Raw genomic sequence first — 26,026 nt, forward strand, 5'->3', positions numbered from 1 at the left:
GTCTCCCAAGCAAAAAAAAGCCCAGGACCAGATAATTTCAGCGCAGAATTCTACCAGATTTTCAAAGAAGAGTTAATATCAATACTCTCTAAAGTGTTCCACACAATAGAAACAGAAGGAACATTACCAAACTCCTTCTATGAGGCTACAATTACCTTGATTCCTAAACCAAACAAGGATACAACAAAGAAAGAGAACTACAGACCAATCTCTCTCATGAACATTGATGCAAAAATACTCAATAAAATACTGGCAAACAGACTCCAAGAACACATCAAAACAATTATCCACCATGATCAAGTAGGCTTCATTCCAGGGATGCAAGGGTGGTTCAACATACGAAAGTCCGTCAATGTAATACACCATATAAACAAACTCAAAGAAAAAAACCACATGATCATCTCACTAGATGCAGAAAGGCATTTGACAAAATCCAACACCCCTTCATGATAAAGGTCTTGGAGCGATCAGGAATACAGGGAACATTCCTAAACATAATAAAGGCAATTTACAGCAAGCCAACAGCCAACATCAAATTAAATGGAGAGAAACTCAAAGCAATTCCACTAAAATCAGGAACGAAGCAAGGCCGTCCGCTCTCCCCACACTTATTCAATATAGTACTTGAAGTTCTAGCCAGAGCAATAAGACAACATAAGGAGATTAAAGGGATACAAATTGGAAAGGAAGAAGTCAAGCTTTCCCTATTTGTGGAAGGATTTTTGAACTTTGGGCTGGAAAAGCCATTGCTCAAAGCTTAATGAACTGTTATAGGAGCCTGAAAGAAATGTTGAAAGACGTACAGATAATGGAGACCTGGCTTGTAAAGTTTCAGAGGGAAGCAAAGACTCTAGCAGGGCCATTCATGTGATATACTGTAACTGAAACTTTTGCTTTCCTGTGACACACGACGCTGGTAACTGGGGCTGATGCTGGATAACTGGGACTGAAGAATAAGCTGAAATTAATGAGACCACAATAAATGAGGTGAAATCTTCTGGGGAGTGTTTCTTCAGGGTCAGCACAGAGAAGGTGTGGTCCAGAGTGGGTCATGGATGCATCCCAAGCTGGCATCTGAACTTGGTCATGTGTACGAGTCTCCCACATGGTACTGTTCCCGGTAGCATGAAAGCTTCAGGACTGAATGGGTTATAGAGAACCACTAAGACTTGGCACTTTAAGTGATCAGGAGAGGCCATTGATGAAGATACAGCCGCTACTGCAGCATACTGGAGATGCCAGGACCATGCAATGACCACCAAGGACAGTGACGGGTGTGGAGCAGAGCTGAGACAAGCTGTGCATGCTGTAATGACTGAGTCTGAGAAGTGGAACTGCCCCAGCCTTTTGGAGCCCAGAAGACTGTGAGTCCAGGCTGTTAGGCACTGTGCTGTTTCCCCGGTTAGGTTGGGTTTGGTTTGATCTGATTAACTACATTCTGGTTCTTCTGTTTTAAAATAAGTATGTAACTTATTTTGGATTTCACAAGAACTCATAGTTAAAAGCCTGGAGTTTTAAAGAGGACTTAAGACTTTTACATCATTGGAAAAATTTAAAGACCATGGGACTTTTAAAAGTTGGTCTGTGTTTTATATTATGATATTAACATAAACATGAGATCTTGGGGACAAAGACAGAAAATATTAAGGCTTAACAGTATGTGTTAGTTTGTGTGTCAAGTGGTTAAGGAGTCAGTTGTTAGTTTTTGTCATCTTGAGACAAACTGGAATCACCTGGAAAGAGAGAACCTCAACTGAGGAACTGCTTTTATCAAACTGGTCTGTGGGAGCACTTTCTTGATTAATGCTTGATGTGAGTGGTGACACCCCTGGACAGGTAATCCCGGATCGTATAAGCAAGCAAGCTGTGCAAGCCACAGAAAGTAGACCAGTCATCAGTGTTCCTCTGTGGTCTCTGCTTCAGCACCTGCCTTGAGTTCCTGTCTGGCTTCCCTGGATGATGGACTATAACATGGAAGTGTAAGCCAAATAAGTCCCTCCCCCACAAGTGCTTTTAGTCACTGTGTTTTGTTGGAGCCCACTAGGTTTCCTAGTGGCTGTACCCAGCAGGACTGCATAAGAGGTTGACTAGGCCACAGGCCTGGGGACCAGGTGTTTGTAAGGGTCTAACTAGCAAGGGGGAGGTCTTTTGCTCCACCCCTTGGCATTGTTATAAATAGACCTTTGGAATAAAGCTCTGGGCCGCTGGATAAGGATCCAGGCTCACCCGAGTCTATCCTGTGTTTTCTCTCTGTTTCTTTACTCTCTGTTTCTAACTAAGTCTCTGATCCCTCAATCCTCAAGAGTTCCTGGGGTAAATAAGTGTGGGGGCTGGTCTCCCACAGTGTTTGTCATGGTAACAGAAAGCAGCTAGGACAGTAGCCACCTTAGAGCTGAGGGTGTCATTCCAGGACTTCAGGAGTCAGCAACAGCCTTTTGGTTTGGGGGTATGATTGCCCCAAAAGCCCTTCAACGGATGGCTTTAGAGCAAGTTTCCACTTGGCTGTCCTTTGACCCTTCACTCACCCCGGCAGCATACTTAGGTCTCCATGAATTTAGATCTTGTTTTGGCATGGAGAGAAGGATATACATGGCAGCTATAAAATCAAGTAAGTCTTTCAAAGATAGTTGAATCAACCCTGTTGCTGGTTGTTTTTTACTGTTTTGGGGGGCCCGTCACCCAGCCCCCAAATAAATCACTCATGGAGGCTTATTCTTAATTATGAATGCCCAGCCTTAGCTTGGTTTAGTTTCTAGCCAGCTTTTCTTAGCTTAGATTATCCCTGTCTACCTTTTGCCTCTGGGCTTTTCCTTTTCATTCCCTGTACACCTTTCTTCATTTCTTACTCCGTGGCTTGCTGTGTAGCTGGGTGCCTGACCCCTGGGGTCCTCTTCTCTGGCTCCTTAATCTCCCTCTCCCAGATTTCTCCTTCTATATATTCTCTCTACCTGCCAGCCCCGCCTATCTTTTCTCCTGCCTTGTTACTGGCCGTTCAGTTCTTTATTAGACCATCAGGTGTTTTAGACAGGCACAGTAACACAACTTCACAGAGTTAAACAAATGCAACATAAACAAAAGTAACACATCTTAAAATAATATTCTACTGCACAACCCTGCTTTAAAAAGTGAGATAATGGGGCTAGAGAGATGGCTAAGCAGCTAGGAGCATATACTGCTCTCGCAGAAGTTCAGCTCCCAGCGCCCACATGAGGGTAACTCCCAACAGTCTGTAACTCCAGCTCAAGGGATCTGAAAACCTCTTCAAACCATGGGTACCCTCATGCATGTGACATTTACTTACACAGACACAAAAAAATAAAAAAACAGTTCTTTTAAGCCCAGCCTGGTCTACATAGTGTGTTCTAGGGCAGCCAGAGCCAGCTAATAGAGAGACCCTGTCTCAAGCCTCCCCCATGAATCTTTAAAAATTGAAGTGATTAGAGCACTTCTCCAGCGTATGTGTGAGGCCATGAGTTTGAGCCCCAAAACATTAAAAAGAGGGAGGGGACTGGGGAGATGGGTCAGTTAATTCAGACCTTGTTTTACAAACAGGACAACCTGAGTTTATGTTCTCAACACCCATGCAAAGCTGGGTGTGGTGCAGTATCTGTAATTCCAGCAGACAGGATCTAGCCTAGTGGTGATCTCCAGGTTCGGTGGGAGGCTCTGTCTCAAAAAATAAGGTAGAGAGCAACAGAAGAGACCTGACGCTGTCCTCTGGCTTCCACAGATACACGCATCAGCAACACCCCTTCTTTTCTCTCTCTCACACACACGTGCACACACACAATTTAAAAAAAAAATAGGATATAAGTACCTTTGTTATTTTATAAGACAGCAGAATTAGATCTCTTAAAACTAGACCATCAAATACAGGAGATATGCGAGGCTCCTCAGTGGAACCCAGAAAGGGCAAAACTGAATATTTTTAAAAATCCGAAAACCCAGAATATATCCAACTGCATAATTTGTGCGGTCAGTTTCAGGTTAATCTTTCCAGAAACCCCTTTTCACAACTGAAGGAAGCATGCCAAAGGAAATAAGAGTCAAGTTACTAACCAGGGGGACTAAGCATTTGAGCCTGAACACTTTTAAACTTTTCCTTTCCTTTCCTTTCCTTTTTCCTTTCCTTTCCTTTCCTTTCCTTTTTCCTTTCCTTTCCTTTCCTTTCCTTTCCTTTCCTTTCCTTTCTCCTTTCCTTTCCTTTCCTTTCCTTTCCTTTCCTTTCCTTTTTCCTTTCCTTTCCTTTCTCCTTTCCTTTCCTTTTTCCTTTCCTTTCCTTTTTCCTTTCCTTTCCTTTTTCCTTTCCTTTCTCCTTTCCTTTCCTTTTTCCTTTCCTTTCCTTTCCTTTCCTTTCTCCTTTCCTTTCCTTTTTCCTTTCCTTTCCTTTCCTTTTTCCTTTCCTTTCCTTTCCTTTTTCCTTTCCTTTTTTTTTTTTTTTTTCCTTTCCTTTCCTTTTTCCTTTCCTTTTCATTCCTCCCTCCCTCCCCCTCCCCCTCCCCCCCCCTTTTTTTTTGAGACAGGGTTTACTCTATGTAGCCCTGGCTGTCCTGAACCTTGCTCTGTAAACCAGGCTGGCCTGGCCTGGAGGATCCTCCTGCTTCTGCCTCCCTAGTGCTGAGATTAAAGCCATGAATCCTAACACTGGCTTTTTATTTTTAAATAAAATTTTTTATTTTTATTTTTAAATAAAATTTTAAAGAAACAAGCTAGCCATAGGGCCTGGGAGACAGTTTGGTGGAGAGCTTAGCAAGCAAGGCCTGGGTTCCACAATCACACGGAAATGATAATCATGATCACAATAAACAACTTAAAAGGCTGGAGAGATGGCTCACAGGTGGACATCTCCAAGCCCAATGACCTGAGTTTGCTCCCCAGACCCACGGAAGGGGGAGACAACAATTCCCTCAGATTGTCCTCTGATCTCCACTGGCACTCAGGGGCATGCATGTATGTATGTATGTATGCACACAAAAAAATAGTGCAATAAAAATTAAAAAAAAAATCTTTAAAAATTAGCAGTAAATGGAGGAATCCATGGATTAAATAGCCAAAGAATCTTCATGCTCATAATAATTTATTTTCTTTCTGTTAATATTTTCTTCATTAATACAACCTAAATATTACAAAGTATGTTTTATTTCTGCTTGCTCACTAAACATCTGACACAATAATCATTGTAATACAGCAGAAAGTTATGACTGTGAGTCACATTTCAATTTGAGTAACAATTATGAATATAAAAAAAATCTGTAACCTTCCTTTTCATTCATATGAATTTAGATGTCAAAGTAAATTATTTTTTGTTTCAATTTATTACAAGCATTTTTTAAAGCTACAGTAGCTACAAAAACTGAAGTTCTGCTGACATAAACTTTAGCAACTGGCATCCAGATAATGCGGATGGGAATGTAAATTAGGCCAGAGAGTATGGAAATCAATATAGGGGTCCCTCCAACATGAAAAGCAGAACTGCTACATGACACAGCTCCGCCCTGCCCGGATGTTTACCAGAACCCAAGTCAACACCCCACAGAGGCACCTGCACACCCTTGCTGCAGCACTGTTCACAATGGCCAAGGCCTGGGATCAGCAGAGGTGCTGTCAACAGATGGATGGATAAAGATGGATGAAGTTGGAGAAAAATGAAACTGTGGTTTAAACATGAGATCATCTTTGTGGATTTCTGTGGGCCTCTCTAGCACTTTGCTTCTTCCTATTCTCATGTTGACCTCAGTCTGTGCGGAAGGCTTTGCCCTGGAGGAGATGGGAATGGGGGGGGGGGGTCGGGGGGAAGGTGAGGGGGACGGGAGGGGGGAGAACAAGGGAATCCGTGGCTGATATGTAGAACTGAATTGTATTGCAAAATAAATTAATAAAAAAAAAAAAAACATGAGATCATCATAATAAGTGAAATAATTCAGACTCAGGAAGAGGGGAGGGGGGAGGAGAGGAAAAGGGACAGCACAGGTGGGGAGTATACTTATTAAAATATTAACACACTTGAAATGAACCGTCCTTATGAAACTCAGCACTCCCTGTGACATCAATAGATGTGTCTACTTCAACTGTAGACGACATGCTTGTCACAAGTTCTATTCAGTTTGCACAGCATACAGCAAGCATTCAGCAGTGCTAGCTGACCCAGTGACTGAATGAACCAACATATTCTAAGCCATATGATTCTGTTTGGCACCAGAGGAATCTGTACCCCAGTTTCTCAAAGAGTTTACAGGAGTTACTTAACAAAACTCATTTTCTATAGTGGAGATTCAGAAAATATTCTCAGACAATTATTTGGATTAGTTTAGCTGAAAAGACCATGCACAGTATTTAAAAAATCCCAGTAGAACCTTAAGTATTCTTGGAGTTGAGAGAGGCTGGATTTCCTTTTATTGCAGTGCCCTATATATCCCATCTGCATAGATAGGCAAACACTGTGCTCCTGGGCCAGGCCAGTACCCATACAGGAACAACTGGTAAATCAGTGTAAGCGTCGCCCTCAGAAGGAAATACTTAGTACATCTTCACAATACTGGCAGGTGTGAATAACAATTTTCACTTCAACATTAGAATACTGTCTGATTTTAGATGTTCAGACACAACCTGCTGCCACCAAACACAAAGTATTTACTATAAGAAGCTATCAACACTGGGCTTAAATTTTATCATTTTAGTTTGTAGAAGGCCACAAAAGCCTTTACTTTACCAGCAGGCAGGCCAAGTGACTTGAAAAGTGTCCCTGAAATCCATAGTCCCCACAGTAACCTCAGGCCCTTGACAGTGGCAGATTTTCAATTGTTCTGAATTACCAATATAATCGAAGAGTAGGAAAGAATTGACAAGATGAGGAACATTTTTAACACTGAAAATGTGAACAGAATCAACACTTCCATGCCCTACCAGTATAACTTGGGTCTTGAGTAAGAAACTTCAGTGTTGGCTAAATCATTCTCCTGATAATCAAAGTGTCTCAGACTACAATGACTGTTGACTCTTACAGCTTTTCAATGGCCAGACTTGATGGGAACAGGTAGAGTTCAAGCTACATAGTCTGAAGATTAGGAAAATGGAGGTCAGCTTTATTCAGCCCCCGTCACACAGAAATTGTGACTTGTTACAAACTTACCATCAGATCTAGGCACTACTTTAGAAACTAAAGCTCACCTCTGAGTCCTGAAGCATTCCAAAATAAGCAGTCAAGGCATGTGCTTTATGGTTTTGGCCAATAGAGGCAAATACACAAATTATTCTCTTTATTCTAAATCCAACCAGAAAGAAAGGCATGAAAGGTAGGTTAAAATATTTGAGGACTTTTCTATGTAACTAGAAACCTTCCAATTAATTTCACTTCACTAAAAATAGTGAAGAAAGGTATTTTTTAAAATAGATTTATTACTTTTATGTGTATATGAGTGTTTTGCTTACACATGTCTGGCGTCCAACGTGGTGGCAAGAGTTTCCACCTAAAACCTGAGTAAAAAGATTCTAAAACGGAGCTAAAAACAGCTCCTAGTTGTCTCTTTTAAGCTAGCGGCAGCCTGCGTGTTTGAGCTACTATGGCGGGTTCCTGGTGTGCATGCTCGACCTGCAGTATGGCGGGAATGAGGCCTCTGCAAGTGGCACATTAAGCTGTGTGGTGGATTTAGCCTTTGCTAGTACAAAACAAAACAAAACAAAACAAAAAAAAGAGGTTTCTGGGCTACACGCTGCTTTGATAGAAGCATAGACCCACTATTTCTGAGAGTTGATGGCTCCCAGAGCTGGCGGAAAACGTATCACCGCCATGTTGGGAAGCTGAAGTGGGCGGAGCCAGCAGCGCCAGCACCGTTTCAGGCTTAGAAGGCTGCAGTTCAAAGCAATAGGCTCAAGCTAATATAAAAAATAAGCCATGTAAAGATGGCTACCACACAAAGAATCTGGATTATGTTCTCTTTGATATTCGTAACTACAGAAAAACATTTGATTACAAAAGCTGTTGAGTTATGCCAAAATGTATATTTTAAAGGTACCTTGACTTCAAAATTTGGATATAAGGATATGTTGCTTTGGAAAGGAGGCTCTGCTTTTGCTTCCACAGAAAGCCAGAGGCTATGGATTTGTTCCAGATTAAGACACATCAGGTTTGACCTGCCAAGACCACCTGAAAGGTCTCTGATGACACCATAGCCCAGATGATCCAACATCCAGAACCGTTTCAAGGCAACTGGCTCAGACGATACACCCTCATGGACTACTTCATAACCCTAAAATTTTCTTTGTTTCCCCATAAGATACAGTGCCCCCCTCCAGCAGGAAGTAGTAAGAGAAGCTACGCCCAAATTCCCAAATTATATGTAATTTTACTTTGTTAAGGTTAAAACCTTCCTTTTTTGAAAAAAAAAAGGGGGGGAAGTGCTGTGGGATGTTCTGTATAGCAAATGTGTTGCTGATTAGTCAATAAATAAAACACTGATTGGCCATTGGCTAGGCAGGAAGTGTAGGCGGGACAAGGAGGAGAATAAAGCTGGGAAGTGGAAGGCTGAGGCAGAGAGACACTGCCAGCCGCCATGATGAGAAACAGCATGTGAAGATACCGGTAAGCCACGAGCCATGTGGCAAGGTATAGATTAATAGAAATGGATTAATTTAAGCTGTAAGAACAGTTAGCAAGAAGCCTGCCACGGCCATACAGTTTGTAACCAATATAAGTCTCTGTGTTTATTTGGTCGGATCTGAGTGGCTGTGGGACTGGCAGGTGAGAGAGATTTGTCCTGACTGTGGGCCAGGCAGGAAAACTCTAGCAACACATGTCTGTCTACTATGTGTGTGCCTGGTGCCTACAGAAGTCAGAGAGGGCAGGTCTTCTAGACTAGAATTATAGATGGCTATGAGTGACCATGTGTGTGCTGGGAAGTGAACCGTGGGTCCTCTGCAAGAGCAGCAAGAGCTCTTACCTGCACTGCCGTCTCTCCAGCCCCATGAATGAAGTTTTTATGTCTTTAAACAAGAACAACGAAATCCACACTGCATGCCATGCTGACAAGCAGTCTCAATTTCTGCTAGAGATTCATTCATTTATGGGTGTTATAGACTTTCTTCCCCTCACGGATATTCAACAATGGTCTAAACCTATTCCTACTGCTCTGTGTCACAGAAATTTCTACTATCTATTAACACCCAAACACAGGATTTCTTTAAAATTCTAAACAAACTAATTAATCTCTGGGAAATGGGGCTATATCAACAGAAATGAAATATATAAAAACCTCAAAAGAGCAATAAATTGTGCTCCCTGGCAGCACATACACTGAATGGATTAGAGATGATTAGCATGGCCTCTTATTAAGATCCCTTCTCAGAGGGAGACACAGCAGAGTCTACCATTTCTCCTATGGTTCCAATGACAAACCAAGACGTGGTCCACCCAAGTTCACTCTGGGGAGCCAATGAGTCTGCTGGGCTTCCTTACAGTGCCCGGGTTACTTACGGGGTGTACGTGCTCCCACCCTGCCAAGCCACTCCTGGAAAACCTTCACGCAGCAGAGATGAAGGCTCCAGCATCGGCACTGATGGAGCACCCCTTTCCTAGTCCTCCCGGCCTATCCACTCCAGCCCCTCCTCCAGGCCGCATGCAGTTCAGGCAGAGTTGCACACGAAAGGCAGCAGGAAGCAAGGAAGTGTGACGGAATGTCTCAAGATGGTGGCTGCTTGGCTTGGAGGACAGTGTCTGGCTGTTTGTCTGTCTGTCTCTGTTTCTCTCTCTCTGGTTTCTTGAGACAGGGTTTCTCTGTGTAACAGTCCTGGCTATCCTGAAACTCACTTTGCAGACCAGGCTGGCCTCGAAACTCAGAGATCCACTTGCCTCTGTCTCCTGAGTGCTGTGATTAAAGGCGTGTGCCACTGTGGGAGACCGCATTATTTGGGGTTGACCTATGTGAATTGAGATGCAAGAGTTGTTTGCTCTATGATCCTGAACAGGTCATCTCCCCAGATAGGCAATTCCTGTTTCATAAAATAGGGCAGGTATACCTAACTTTGTGAAGTTTTTATGATGTGTGGTGATAAGGCATGTAAACTGAATAGCACACAAGTCAATGCTCAAAAAAAAAAAAAAAAAAAAAAAGATATTTAAACCTGGCCTTTGAACACAGTTCAGTGGTAGAGTGCTTACCTAGCAAGTATGAGGTCCTAAGTTCAATTGCCAGCACCAAATAAAGAAAAACAAAAAGTCTAACAAGGGAGGGAGGCAATAAAACAAACAAGTAAGCTGGTGGCAGAGGGTCTCTTGGATGGCTCCCAAGCAGCCTATCCCCACCAACTAGTGTTCACATCTTTATGAAGTCAGCTCCTTTTCACTGCCTATCAAAGAACGTGGTACCAGTATTAGGAAAGGTTGTCCATTCTGCCTCTGGCTCTCCCTACCTCTCTTACATAACATATGACATCCTCACTGTGAGAAGCCAGCTGCCATGTCCTAAGCCCAGAGAGAGGCCCCTGTGGAAAGAAAAGAACTCTAGCCAACAGTCAGCAGGGAACTGGGCTCCATTAACAACTGTGAGTGAGCAGATATCCCCAAGGTGAGCTTGCAGCCTCACTACAAAACTTCAGGACAAGCCTGAGTCACAGCTACTCAACCACCCTCCCTGCTCCTGGATTCCTGATCCACAGAAACTTCGAAATAGATACTTGATAAATAGTTTTAGTTTGCTGGGTTTACAGGGTAATTTGCTACAAAGTAACTGATAAGTAATTTGAAATTCAAAAGACAAATCTTGCAACAAGTAGATAAAAAGGATTTAGCAAAAAGTTACACAAAGCACAAACCTTACCACCTCCAAGTATCATATATACTGTTTTTTATTTACTTTATGTTCTGAGACAAGGTCTCACACTATTGCCGAGGCTAGCCTCCAGTTCCTGTCCACCTCTGGCTTCCCTCTTCTTAAGCACTGGGATTATGGGTGTGAGCCAAGGCACCTGACTATATATATTCACTATCCTCATTACCACATAACATACTTATGGCAATAGACAGGAGGATGGAAATCTTCAAATTTGGAGACTAGTCAGAAAAGAAGTTGGAAAAAGTCCCCTGATTTTCCTGCAGGCCAGCCTCCTGTTCTGGTTAGGAAGGAGCCACACTTAGAACATCTAGCAGAGCATGTTTTCACCTGAGAAGTCAACAGCAGGAAACCGCTACAAAGAACTCTGACAGCTAGCCGCCCACCGGAGGACCAACTCTTCCTGCAGAACTGGAGCCTGAGAGGAGCTACCACAGCTAGTGGGGTGAGGAATGACACCGGAAGTGCAGAGCAGCGCTCCTTGAGGCCATCTGGACCCTGTCCTAAGTAAATGAGCTCAGGGGGTGGGTTACCTTCCCTTCACCCACTCCATTCCTGCTTATAGGCAAGAATTAAAGTGAATGAATGACAAGTCGTAAGGTACAGAATGAAAATCTTTTATTCTGATGTATTTTAAACTGTGAAGGTGCCTAGAAAGGAATGAGGAAAGATATTAAATATATTATTTACCTTAGGCCGAGTCACTGTAAGTACACCTTCTGGAGGACAGTGGGACTAATACAGATCAAAATACACCTCAGGCAAAACAGGATCTACACCGAACTACACAGCCTGTCCTCAAAAGTCCAGGATTCTGTGCCCAGCATAGGGCTCAGAGGTTTATTATGGGAGGACAAGGCTGTCTTCACGGAAATAAAATCCAACCACCAGTGTTTCTCTCTTCGAAAGTACAGCTCTTATCCTCCTGTGGACTGGGTGGTCAGCTGTTAACTGAATGAAGGAGGTGAACTCAGTGTCAGCTGAGGAGTACTGTGACGGGACTTGGGACTCACACCAGGGTCACTTACATGCTGTCTTTTGACCAAGTGTACACTCTCAGCACTGAGCTACAACTCTCCAGATCCAGATGTATTTCTTTTTCGCTTTCCTTACTTGGGGATGTGGGCTAGAATTGCCATACCTCAGAATGCTTAGAAGACGAGCTGTGTTTTCAGTCTTGAAGGGACTTAGTTAAAGTAACTATGAGAAGTCAAATTTGTCAAAACAGAGTTGACATCATTGACAAAGAAGCTAGAAAACTTGCACTGAAGTCCTTCCCTAATGTGACTAGCTCCTAACTGGAGCACGTTCAGGGTGGGATTTCAGAAACTCGGGAGGAAAAATAAGCAGAAAGTAAAGGCCCAACCATACTCGAAATTGAGAACTCACAAGTGAGGGGTCACATCAGCAGTCAGAACTGCATTTTTTGAGAATCACATTCTAGAAGATCATAGTTTAGGAATAAAGCTAATCAAGAAATAGAGTAGTCCTACAAAGTCTAAAATGAAGTCTTGGCAGTATCAAAAGTGGCCTGCTAGTCCCTAGTGATTTGTGAAGAGAAAATATCTCCCTTTTTAGAGGACAGTGATTGCTATAGCCTTTATATTTTCCATTATAAGGAAAAGAGAAAACAAACCAAAAAGAAAAAAGGAATCGTAAGAAACAGAATAAATTATAGAAGGAGGGTGACGATGATGAGGAGGAACAGGAGGAGGAAGAGGAGCAGGAGGAGGAAGGAGAGGAGGAGGAACAGGAGGAGGAAGAGGAGCAGGAGGAACAGGAGGAGGAAGAGGAGCAGGAGGAACAGGAGGAGGAAGAGGAGCAGGAGGCACAGGAGGAGGAGAACAAGAAGCAACAGGGCTGGGGACAGAACTCAGCGGGAGAAGCGCTTGCTTAGGATGTGAGATCCTAGGTTCAACCTGCAGCTCCGTACAAACAGAAGATGTGAAATCAAGTAAAACAAAACAGAAACAGAAAACAACAACTCCCCCTCTCCCCAACAACAGCAGCAGCAGCAGCAGCCATAAAGGGCAGGTGACACAGATAGACTCACAGCTGGATCAGATGACAGACTGATCAAAGATACCCTAAACCCATGCTGAGTATCCAAGAAAACAGGGAAAAATGGACTGAAGATGAAAAGCAGCTGGGGGTGATGGTGATGCGCACCTTTGATCCCAGTACTTGGGAGGCAGGGGCAGGAAGATTTCTGAGTTCAAGGTCAGCCAGGCCTACAGAGCAAATTCCAGGACAGCCAGAGCTACACAGAGAAACCCTGTCTTGAGAAACCAAAAGAGATAGATAGATAGATAGATAGATAGATAGATAGATAGATAGAAGAATCCATTATGTGAAAAAAATATATATATAACATAGATAAACATATAGACAATTAAATGGGCATTCCATTGGGACAAATATATGTATATATACATATTCACACATTTGTAAATAAATGGCCATTTAAAAAGCAGAAAGCACAATTTATGAAAACAATAATTCCATATGTTTAAATAGCAGAAGTCAGCAATTATAAACTGGAATAGAGGGCAACAAAAAATATACAAACTGAATTAGACAGCTAAATTAATGGGAAAAGAAGGGGTTAAGAGACAATATAGTTTTTCCTCAGAGTCCCAATGGGGAAGGGAAAAAACAAATATGAAAAAACAACTGTCATAAATTTTCTAAAACTGATGAAAAAATCAGTTCACACATTCCAAAAGGTTGGGAAATCCTAAGATGAACAAACATAAACAATATCTATCAGACCTGGTGGTACAAGCCTGAAATTCCAGTATCTCAGGAGGCTGAGGCAGGAGAACAGCAGGCTCAAGGGCAGTCTGGGCAACTTAATAAGACCTTGTCTAAAAACAAACAAACAAGAACTGCAAAGAAAAAAGAAAACGAGGCAAGATGTAGCTCAGAAAGAGAACTTGCCTAGGGTGTGCTCTATGTCTAGAGCTCTATGTCCAACCTCCAGACCTGCAAACAAACGGACAAGTCACACTTTGTCACACGTCTGACATGTGTCTGTTCCCAGAATCCGATGGCCAAGGCAAAGTGTTTACTAGAGAGCACGGGAAAGATTTATGAATGGAATCAGGATCAAAAAGAACAATTTCTCTGCTAAGGAAAAGCCTTACCAGGCATGTACGTCATTGAGCTCACGTTGCACATAAGAATAAGCAGGCATTTGTCTAACTCCACAGAGAAATACCTAAGCATGTAAAGCTGAACACATGGAATATTTGTCTTAGCAAATGACAGGCAAATAGCAGAATAAAACTTCAGTCATGTATTTTTATTCTTCAACCCAACTAATACCCCAGGAAGGAAAAAACTGAATTTGGAATGTCCTAATGCCATGTAGAGAAACAGGCAATGCTTTCATGAAAGGTCCTGCTTCACAGTCGATGGAAGCATCAGTATTCTTCTGTCACTAATCAACTCTGTCCCTCATCTGCCTCCTCAGATCCCCCATTGCTATGTGGCCAATTTAATTGTCTAAACAATCCCACAAACATAAAGACGCTGCTCACAGACCAGCGATGCTGGGTCTGCTCTAGAAGTTTGTTAAAAACACTGCCAGTTTCTGCCTGTTTTGAAGCTCGTGGCCCAAAGTTACTTTTCTTCCTGGCAGTAACTCTGAGTCCAGCATTATTTCTAACATTAAAAATAACTCACCCACTGAATTGCTTGAAGTTTCTGAAACAACTGTTTTAAGCAAATAACTTCTACTTTAAATAAATCATTTTCTAATAAAAAACGTTACTGAGCTCCATTTGAACTTTCTGGCATGAAAACCTCATGCAGTTTCTTTTGCAGAAATGTTCCTTTTGGTTTGTTTGAGGTCATAAATAGCACTTGTTATAATTATATTATATACTGTATATGTTATAAATATAATATTCCTTACAATTATTCTATTAAGTCTGGAGGATAGTCATTTCTAGTAACTCTATGTTTCATGATATCAGAACCACCCAGGGCTGTGTCTGTGCTTCTGATAAGAATTATAGCCCAAGTATTTGAAACATAAATGTCTTCTTAATTATGAAGATACATAGGTACCTTAGGTGACAGCTGAACTACTCAATTTTGCTTAGCTACCTGATCATGTATAAGAAGACCCATAATTAAAGAAAATAACAACAAAACCCAAGGGAATATTCTCATTAAAACCGTATGTTCATAAATAGTTCACAAGTTTTTTGAACAAGTTCTTGAACATTTGTAAAGATAATCTAAGCACAAATATTAGAAATATTAAATATGTATATATAAACATTAAACTGCATTATAGCTATGGAAAATTCCATATGTATTAATGTATTAAAAATTCTAAAAACACCATCTAAATCTTAAACATAATTTTCTGAATATGTTAAATGGACACATTTCATTTTAACTTTTACTTTCTATCATCTCACAGATATAGCAAAAAGGCAGAGGTTTAGATGGCTGAGGGCTGAGCACACTGGAGTACAGGAAAAGCATAGCTCCGAATTCTAAAGAGGCAAGAGAAAGAGCTATCCACGCTGCTGCATGGCCTTTTGTGTTCATAGGCCTAGGACAGGTTTTCAAAACCACAATTTCTACAAAGTGTAATCTGAACATGTCTTTATATTTCCTCTATTAAATTCTACTAACTTTCTACTAAAACAATCAGAAATGAAAAAGTACAAACTCTTAAGAATAAGACGAGAATGAAGATACCTGATAAAGAAATGCTGACAAAATTTTGGAAAGTATAATGTAAACAGACAAAAATACAATGAAAATTTAGCCGGTTAGAGAGAGCAGAAACCTCAGTGTCTACAGCGTTAGGCAGAGTGATCAACAACAAACTGATCTGAGCCATGAAATTCTAAAAAGACTCAGGAATTTGGAGAATGCCGGAAAGTATGGGTGAGAACTGACCTTGCCTGTTTATGCTGCTATAACAGAATGCACAGACTAGGTCATTTATAGTGAATAGAAATGTGTTTGACTCCTAATTTTGGAGACTGAGAAACCTAAGAGCAAAGAACTATGTCAAGGAGGGCCTATGTGCAACATGGGAGGAAGAATCACATGACAGAGAGCTCCTGAGAGACAGAGGTGAAGGAAACCCAAACTCATCCATTCACCAGGAATCGACAACTGTGAAATGTAATACACACTTCCCCAAGATAATACATTAATCCCTATAAGGGAAGAGCCCTCTAACTCATCAGGATAGAACTCGGAGTTTGTGGATCCTATGCAAGCGCACCACCACTGAGCTACATCCCTAGTTCCTCATCATCTCTTAAAAGCCCGACCTCAGAACACTCATTAGAGGTGAAGTTTCCAATATATGAACTTGGGAGACACAAATCATACAAAAGACAACAGAAGTCTTCTGTCCTTATAAGAAACAACTGGACTTCAATATCCATACTCTACATACCATAACTATATTGCTCCAATTCAGCTAAAGTGGAGGTTATTCTCAAGAGAAAATGAACTAGTGAGGCCCCAGGCCAAGTGGGAGCAGGCAAGATTACACAGAACCAAGAGGATCACGTGAGTACCTACTCTTCCATGCACTGAAACAACATCTGGTCTACCACAACTACCACAGAGTGCAGCTACTCTCTCCCAGTCACCTACCTGCATTCTGGAAAGAGTTCTGGAAATGGTAGAACTCTAATATATCTGTTTCCTATGCAGCAATTTTCAATTCCTTATTGCTACATGTTCACAAAAGCAAGTTTTGGGGAATTACATAACAACATACTGTGATGAACTGAAGCTTAAGCTTCTTAAAGTTCTGGGGCAAGAAGGGCACACATTTTCACTGGGAAGCAAAAGAAACACGTGCATTTGGATAACTACAGTAGGAACAACTCCCCTTAGAGTGTCACCTCCAGATTACTGGAGGGAAGTTTATATTACATTTAATTGTGTGCCTATAAAAGAAGCTGTGTGAGAAAAACATGTGAATCTCTTCTAATGTACAGGTATGTTTTGGCAGACTTGAACAGCTTACGTTTTTTAAAAAAATGTAACATCATCATCATATCAGCAGCGGCATTTTTAAGACAGGCTCTTGCTATGTAGACCAGGATGGCTTTGATCTTGCATCAGCCTCAGGAGTGCTGGGATTACAGGGGTGTGTCATCACATTTGGCTTCTAACAACTTTATTATAAAGAATTTAACAATTGCCTGCGCTTGTCCAAAAAGAGAGCAGCAAACCATGTGTAAAGTGTACACTACGGCAATCTGGAGAAGGTTACTATATCATTAAAGTAGTAACATTGAAGAATACTGAATAATACTGTTATTTGCAAAAACAAACAAAAAAAACCTCTCGAAACCCATCACATCTTATGTTATTCCAGCTTTACTTGGACACCACCATTTCAAGGACTACCTGATACTCTCCCTGCTCCACACTCAGCTGATAGTACCATTTACTTTGCGCTGCCCGACTGACAATACCAGGACCAGGCCACAAACCTTCTCCGTCAGCCACATCAGAACGGTCCAGCTTGGCCTCCTTATGCTGTCCTTCTGCAACTTTCACAGCAACGGCCCGGCAAATGGCCCCAAACTTTCTGTCCAGAGAACGGACTCCTGCCTCTCTGGTGTATCTGTTACAAAGGAAAACATTTTACTTTTGGATAAACACCACCTGTAAGTAAGTAAAACAGAAGCAACCACTTCACTAAAGAAACAGTGTAGATCTGAAAATGTAGATTTTTAAAAAATGCTAACTTCTCCACACATAACACATTTCATTAAAATTAGTGGTTTTTAACTATTAAGGTATCTTTTTGGCCACAGTTATTTCCTTTACATACATTATATTGAACTGTTACCCTTTATCGAAAAGCAGAGCTTTGGCCCTGCAAGCTTACACACCTAAAGTGAACCTGGCAGTATGTTACACACCACTTGTTTCTTGGTGTATATTAAGGAGCTTACTGGCTACAACTTGTCAGTGTCATTTGGTTCCAAATGTACTGTTCTTGAACTACTGCTGAAGGGATCAGAGAGACTGGCCAGAGCTTGGTGACACCTGCAATCCCAGCACTTGGAAGGTAAAAGTAGAGCAACCAAGAGTCATCCTCATGGGCTGGAGGGCAGCCTGGGCTAACTGGTATACAAACAAACAGACAAACCCTCTAAAACCTAAGACAGAAATAAAACCAACCAACCAACCAACCAACCAACCAACCAACCAACCAACCAACCAACCAACCCCCTCCAAATCATAAATCAAGAAAAGGTTAATGAATTGAATAGACAGTTCTCTCCTAAAGGAAGAAACACAAATGGCTAATAAAGATGTAAGAAGTGTTCAACATTCTCAGCCACCAGGTAATGCAAATTGAAACTGCACTGAGACTCCATTTCACCCAATTAGGATAGCTGTCATTATGAAACAACAAATCCTAGTGAGGATACAGGGATGCTGATGAGAAGGTAAACTGTATGGAAGTCAGTGTATTCTAGTGGTTCTCAACCATCCTAATGCTGAAACCCTTTAACAGTTCCTCATGTTGTGATGACTTCCAACCATAACATTATTTTGTTGGTACTTCATAACTGTAATCTTGCTACTGTTATCAATTGTAATGTAAGTATCTACTATGCAGGATATCTGATATCTGACCCCTGTGAAAGGGGTCACAACCCACAGGTTGAGAACCACTGGTGTAGAGGGCCCTCATAAAATCCCAACTAGAATTACCAGATGATCCAGCTATACTACTCCTGGGTGGATACTTGCAGGTCTGTAAGTCAGCATGCCACAGAGATGCTTACACATCTGTGTTGATTGCTGTTCTACTAACAGTAGCTGAAACATGAAAACAACCTAGGTGTCCATCAACAGACAAAGAAAATGTGGTTCATAGACACAGTAGAATTTTATTGAGTGGTAAAAAAGAATTAAATTATGACAGAGGAGAAATCACTCAAGTTAAATGAAATAAACCATACACAAAAAGAATAATATGTTTTCTTCAAATATAGAATCTAGAGTTGACTCTGTGTGTGACATAGGACAGGGGAGGGGGGGAGGACTCTGAGAAGGGGAAGGGGGAACAAGAGGTGAGTATGGAGCTATGCCATAGAAGCAGAAGGGGACCATGAGGAGAGTAAGGGAGAACAAAGTATGAAGATATACATGTATGAAAATATCACAAGAAGCTCATTTCTTTGTATCCTAACCAGAAAATTAATTTAAAAAATAACTAATGTGGCTCCCCCTGCATCAGCTTAGTAACAGAGCTGGATGTAGGGCTGCAGGATTCCACGGCTCATTCAAAGAGACAGCAAACCAGAAAGGTGAAGTCTTAAAAGCAACCAACCCCAAGGCTTCATCAGGTGACGTAAACACTATCACTGATCTGTGTCCTCAGCCCTCAAGAAGTGGCAGAAGAGGAACATTCAGTTTGAAGAAGTGTTTGTAGTGTAGAGACCTGAAAGTGCTTCTGCTAACTTCAGAAGGATTAAGTTTCAGAGGGTTCACATGTCTCTACAAGACAGGAGTATACATTCACAGGACAGTGACTTTGAAAACATGCAACATTCAGGATTCTCACAAGGAAGTGGAGCTCAGTAAGTACCTAAGAACTACAAGGTTCAAATCAGGTTGGCACAGGGAGGGGAGGGGACAAGGATACCAAGGGCCATGTCTACATTGACCAGCAACAGATGAAAAGGTCTGGCCATGACCTTTGGTCTCCTGTGTCTGGTAACTCAGTACCTGGAGCTTAAGAGGAGCAGTGTCCAGTGCACTGTCTGGGTTGTGCTCTGTTTTTAAGTATTAAAACAGTAAGACTGCTCAAGAAAGTCCCGAACGTTTACAGTGTTTACCATCTCACGTTTTGAGCTAACAAGTATGTAAGGGGCAGTGATCGGGAACTACAAATAATGAACTCTTAAGCATCATTCTCAGAAGTAGATAAGCCACGTGTCTTCTCACTCACTCCCCCTTTTCAGATATAGACACTATCATAAAGGTTCATGTGGCTTGTTAGAAGTCCAGAGGGATGTCACTGCTGGAAGACATTGGATAATCACTCAATTTATTTCTTCTGGCATTATCCACATAGTTTAAGTCAAAACAAATTAAGAAAAAGGAACTCTTGGGTTAGACTTAGTCCTACTTTCTGTAAATAACTAAATAGACCTAGAAGAAAGTTGGCCCAGATCATAAGGCAGTCAGAAAGGCCATGCATGGAGAGAAATTTCACATTTCCTGAAAACAAGTTACTAGGAAAGGGTTGCTGGAGTTCTTGGCAGACTTAAAATGTTGGATGATGCAATCAATCTGTAATAGTGAGCCAGGAAAACTGTAAGAGGCTATGGCCAATATAAATTCCCAACAGGGTCTATTTTTCACTCAAACACACGACCTATAAATGAGATGAAGCAATACTCTACTCTTTTGGGGGGAGGTGGGAGAGAGACAGCCCTGACTGTACTGGAACTCACTCTGTAGACCAGGCTGGCCTCAAACTCAGAGATCTGCCTGACTCTGCCTCCCAGTGCTGGGATTAAAGGTGTGCGCCCCCATGGCAGCCTCTACTCAGGAAACGTATGTGGTATTTGTCATGGGCTTAAGCACTCTGGAGCAGACTTGGGAAATTCTCTATTGCTCCAGTGTGAAGTCTCAGCATAAAAAACTCCAAGGATTATTATTATTATTTTAGTCTGTCAGACAAGAAAAGAAAAAGATGAACAACATAAAATGGTTGTCTGAAAGTAGCAGCTTGACTTGTTTTTGTTTGTTTGTTTGTTTGCTTTGTTCCCACCCTGAGACAGGGTTTCCTGTATAGCCCTGGCTGTACTGAAACTTGTTCAGCAGACCAAGCTAGAACTGGCCTAGGACTAAGGGATCCACCTGCCTCTACCTCCCTTTTGGGATTAAGGGTGTGAGCCATGACTCCTGGTTTTGACTCTAGTTTTTAATGTGCATAAAGGAGCACTTCTATATTTTTCATGAGTTTGGTTCTTAATCTATTAAATTAACCCTTAGTTTGCCATTGTGGCAAAGTCAAAGTTCTGGCTCTATGAAGACCCTTTGCAACGAAGACAATTCTACATGGTTTTGCTATGAAATTCCTCCTCATCCAGAGCTAGTCACAGCTACAGCAATGCTTTCCATTTGCTAGAGGAATTCATGTTCTAGAATGACAGTTAAACATTTCTTCAATGCACAGACTTTCAGCAAATTATTGGCATGGGGAAAAAAAATCCCATTTTCAAGATGACTAACCTGGTAATGATGGCCAGAGTGGTAAGTTGAGGGATCTGAATTTGCTGAGGAGTCAGGCCGTGTTGTTCCAGCTGCTTAGGGATCAGGTGCCTGTGGGCAATCTCTATCTTCTCCTCCTGTGTATATCCTGGAGAAGAAGAGACCTGGTCTGTAATTATCGGCCAGGTTTCCACAATGTCACATCTTGTTTGGTTTTTAAGCTTAATTTACTTTATGTGTGTGAATGTTTTGGCTGCAAGTATGCTGGTGCCTCATGTGCATGCCTGGTGCCCATAGATATCAGAAGGGGGTGTAGGAGCCTTTGAAATTGTTGTTACAGTTGGTGGTGAGTCACTACGTGGGTGTTGAGAACCAAACACAGGTCATCTGTAAGAGCAACAAGTGTCCCAAACTGCTGAACCATCTTTGTGGTCCCTGCCACAAAATTTAATGAATCAAATGCAGATTCAGTAGACCTGAGATTTAGAATGAGCTTAAGTATTCTTCAGTACTGTAGCAGAATACGGAAATATATACTAAATCAGTTTCAATTTTTACCTTCACATTTTATAAAAATATATATTACATATTTAAGAGACTATGTTCTTATTACTAAGAACCCCAATGAGCTTAAATTCTGTAAGGAAAAGAATCCCCCCTAAACTAATGTACCCTCTCTGTCTAATAAACATGGGCTGATAAAGCATCTTTTGGTTAGGAAGAAGAGGCTTGAAAGCATCACGCAGGCTAGAGGACAGGACCGCATCTTTCAAAGGAAGAGGCAGCATCCCAGAGCCACCTCTGTAGCCACGGTCTTCATCACTTCATTTCACAGCAGTGCAGTGCATGGACTGGCTGCCTCATGTGTAGATTCTGGACAACTGAATCTCCTTCGTTTACTTTAGTCTTATGAATACACAAAAGCAACATTTTACTTCACCACATTTTAAAACTAAGTAAGAGAATCTACAAGGTTTGCAGGTAATTGAGAAATTCAATTAACATTTACTGAAGAGTAAAATGTAATTTGAATGTAAAATATATTGCTACATTTACATTTTGAATATATTTAGAGTCTACCCTATTTTCACTGGAGTACTCATTGATGTTGGATCTCTTTTAAGACAAAAATAATTTTGACTAATTAAATAAAGTGAAAAGGTTAGGATCTGAGTCTAACTAAAAAGACAAGAAGACACGGCTGAAAAACACAAACAACCGTGCAACTATCTGACATAATCAACTGAAGGGAAGAGATTGTCTGAAAGTGCCATGAGCTTTTTGATAAGAGTAGGGCCAGCGTCATCTAGGAAGAGTTACTACAGTCAATTACTGTGTAATATATTCTCAGAAAAAAGGGAGAACCTTCAAAACCTTACAGAGAGATAATGCTGTATCTGGGTCTAAGACATTGGCTTTGTAGAAATGAATCCTTTTCACCTGTAATTTTGAGAATTGCTTCAGAAAATAATGTCTGACATTCTAAGAAGCAATCATCCCTGAAGGCAGCATTGGAGCCGAGTGTGAAGTCAACACTGACTCTTGCTGGATGTCTTCTAGAACACACACTGACTCTTACCTGTCATGGTACAAACAAACAAACTCTTGTTTGACTCTGGAGCTACAGAAAAGATGGTCTATACACTCTGCTCCGAACTTTGGAAGATTATAGTGACAGATGAACTTCTGGACAAATGAAACTCCATAACACAACTAATTTTAAAGGGTATGCTCCAAAGTGTGTGCGTGTGCGTGTGCGTGTGCATGTCTATATATTTATGAATGAAGTACCTGGAACCTGAATGATCTCCATCCTGTCCAACAAAGCTGGTGGAATAGTAGCAGTAGTGTTGGCAGTAGCTATGAAAAGAACTTGGGAAAGGTCAAAGGCCACATTTAGATAGTGATCTGTGAAGTTATGGTTTTGTTCAGGATCCAACACCTAGGAAAGAATGATTAACATTTAAACAAACTTAGTTACAACAGAAAGTTCCACAATCTAAAACCCACTCAATGTATCAGCAAGGTTGACATTTCTGTTCAACAGAGTTAGCTGATAAACACTGGGATAACAAAAAACCCTGATCTCCCCATATCCTATATCCTTTAAAAAATGTCACAAGTTCTACTGTCAAAATAACTAGAAACACAGGCGGGCATACCCACACAAAGCCACAAACACCACACTGCCGAGTTCTGCCCGCAGACCTCTCTACTACCAGCTCCCATGGATCACAAGCTACCTACCCTGCAGAACCACTTTTACTTTTGGTAACACAGCTGTCTTAGTCACTATGGAACATAAAGTAAATATGCAGATTATTTTAAAATTCTTAGGTAAATTAATAAACAGTAGATATCTCTTCAGACATTATCTGAATGTCTGGTATAAATTCTTTGCCTGGAAGGGGAATGCCAAATGAAACAAACTTATACAAATTGTCACTGTATATTGATGTAGCACAATGAGAAACTGACTTCTTAAAACACCATTAGACCTAAAAAAAATTAGTTAACCTGATGCAATAGCTAATTTAATAGCTAGTATTAATTATGTGGTTTAATTTTTTTATTTTGGATATGTGTACACTTGCATGCATGTGCACCACAGCATGCTTATGGAGGTGAGAAGACAGCCTATGAGAATCAATTCTCTCCTTTCATCACATGGGTCCAGGTGGCAGCAGGTATCTTTACCAGCTCAGCCATCTCTGTGGCCTCCTTAGTAATTAGTTTCTTAAAATGAACAACTTTGTATTAAAGAGATAATCTTCAGGTTATTGCTCATGTACTTCAAGTTACAGGCACTCATATGCACAAGTTACACATGACTATAAGCTAGTTAAACCCTCAGGCATGTCCTAAACCTTCAACATATTTTCACTCAGAACTCTCTAGGGTTGATATACATATTCAAAATGGAAATTGCATGACTTAATATTCATCACAGGCCAGGTATGGTGGTGCACGTCTTAAATCCCAGCACTTGGGAGGCATAGACAGGCACATCTCCGAATTTGAGGCCAGCCTAGTCTACAGAGTGAGTTCCCAGAAAGTCAGGGCGACCCAGGAAAAAAAAGAAAAAAAAAAACACACCAAAAAATAAAAAGAAAAGAAAAAAGAAAACAAACAAACAAACAAAAAAATAACACAAACCCAAAATATCAAATTTAGTCTCTTAAAATGTTCATTGTAAGTTCACCATAAAATAGCTTTTTCAAGACAGGGTTTCTCTGTGTAGCTTTGCGCCTTTCCTGGAACTCACTTGGTAGCCCAGGCTGGCCTCGAACTCACAGAGATCCGACTGCCTCTGCCTCCCGAGTGCTGGGATTAAAGGCTCGTGCCACCACCGCCCGGCCTGATTTTCTTTTTAAAGTCACACACACACACACACACACACACACACACACACACACACACACACACACACACCAGCTGATTTTAATTCAAAGCCTTTTACTTGGAATCCTGAATTTCAGAAACTCATTGTATCTTTCTAGACTGCATTTCCCAGAAGATCCTAATTTCACATTTTTATAAAACACAATAATGTTTAATATTATAAAAACAATAAAGTACTTTCAATTCCCCCAAAGAAAGCTCTAATAGTATTCTTGGTGAAGAATAATCACACTTTCAGACTGTTCAGATGAAGTAATATTTTACCCTTTAAAAACAAGACAGTGTGTGTGATGGCTAATATTGGTGTCAACCTGACTGGATCTGCAACCAACTAAAGGCAAGTCACCGGGCATGCCTGTGGGATTTTCTTGATCAGATTAATGGGGCAGCAGCTCTGGCCATGGAAGAAGGAAGCTTTGCTTTGTGCTGCTTGCCCTCAGTCTTGACGGCAAGTTCATCTATCCTGGTACTGCATTTCTTCATTGACATTGGGATGAGCTTCTTTGGGTTCCAATATAAAATGAAGACCAGTAGCTCTCCAGGGATGTTCCAGGCCTTCAGTGCCAGATTGAGACTGAGTGCTCAGACATCTGGCCTTGTGGGCTGAACAACTATTGGATTCTTGGCTTCTCTAGTGTGAGACAGACATTGTTGGACTACCTAGACCATACCTGTAAGCTAATCTGATAAATCCTCTTGTAATATATATAAAATACTCCATATGGGTATGGTGGCAAGTGTCTTGTAATCCTAGGCTAAGTGGGAAGATCACTGGAGTCTAGGAAAGGAAAAGGATTATAAGGGATTTAGGTGATGAGAAGAGAAAGTTAGTAGCCCTCAATCTTTTATTCAAGAAAAACACCAAGGGAGGTGTTTTTTAAACACCTTTTTAAAGCTCCAGAAATACTAATCAATAACATAGCAGAAAAGAATTTCTAGTAACTACTTCTCAGAGTAAGCCTCAGGGCAAAGTGATGAACACAGAAGAACAGCATTGCCCTTTGCTCTTGGTCACCACAAAACCTCTGCTTTTTGGCCTACTTTAGTGCCAGGGCTATCTGTCTCTACAGCTCAGCTGCATATATGGTTGGCTTTCCTGGCTGGTTAGAGCAGTCTCTTCCCTTTCTGCCAACTTCTACATCAGCCCTACGAACAGAATTCCTGTCTAACATGGCATGCCTGGGAAGTATGGAAGAAGCTGAGATGCAACACTTTATTCCTTGGAGGGTGAAGTCAGGGGACAGGGATGTGACCTGTGTGTGTGGAGAGTGAGGTATCCATTGAGAAGTGTTCTTCAATAATGTTTTCTGAAAAGAGGTGAACTACATTTTTACAGGCAACATTACACTGACCAGAGATGGCTTGGTAATCGCCATATTGAGGTATGATGGTATAGTTATCCATCTATTATCATTTATAAAAAGCTATTCCTTTTAGAGATAGGAACTGAAATATTTACAAAAAGACACAATGCCTAGATTTTGCCTTAAAATCTTCAAAATCCTAAATACACAGAAAATATGTAACATATATAAGATATAAAGGTTAACAAAGAGACCACT

The 26,026-nt window shown here is 41.2% G+C and overlaps 1 protein-coding gene across 2 annotated transcripts in view; it reads right to left on the reverse strand.

Moving 5' to 3' along the window:
* The window catches only part of Lonp2 (lon peptidase 2, peroxisomal), a 119,584-nt gene that overhangs the window by 35,942 nt on the left and 57,616 nt on the right, over positions 1–26,026 (reverse strand). For both annotated transcript variants that reach the window (XM_052728212.1, XM_052728213.1), the window contains 3 exons: positions 22,854–23,004; positions 21,084–21,210; positions 17,312–17,445 (listed from right to left, as the gene is read on the reverse strand). In XM_052728212.1, the coding sequence (XP_052584172.1) occupies positions 17,312–17,445; positions 21,084–21,210; positions 22,854–23,004 (412 nt within the window). The remainder of the gene's footprint in view (positions 1–17,311; positions 17,446–21,083; positions 21,211–22,853; positions 23,005–26,026) is intronic.

This window comes from Peromyscus californicus, unplaced genomic scaffold (assembly GCF_007827085.1).
Source record: "Peromyscus californicus insignis strain IS unplaced genomic scaffold, ASM782708v3 Scaffold_8__1_contigs__length_139910024, whole genome shotgun sequence".
Lineage (NCBI taxonomy): Eukaryota > Metazoa > Chordata > Mammalia > Rodentia > Cricetidae > Peromyscus > Peromyscus californicus.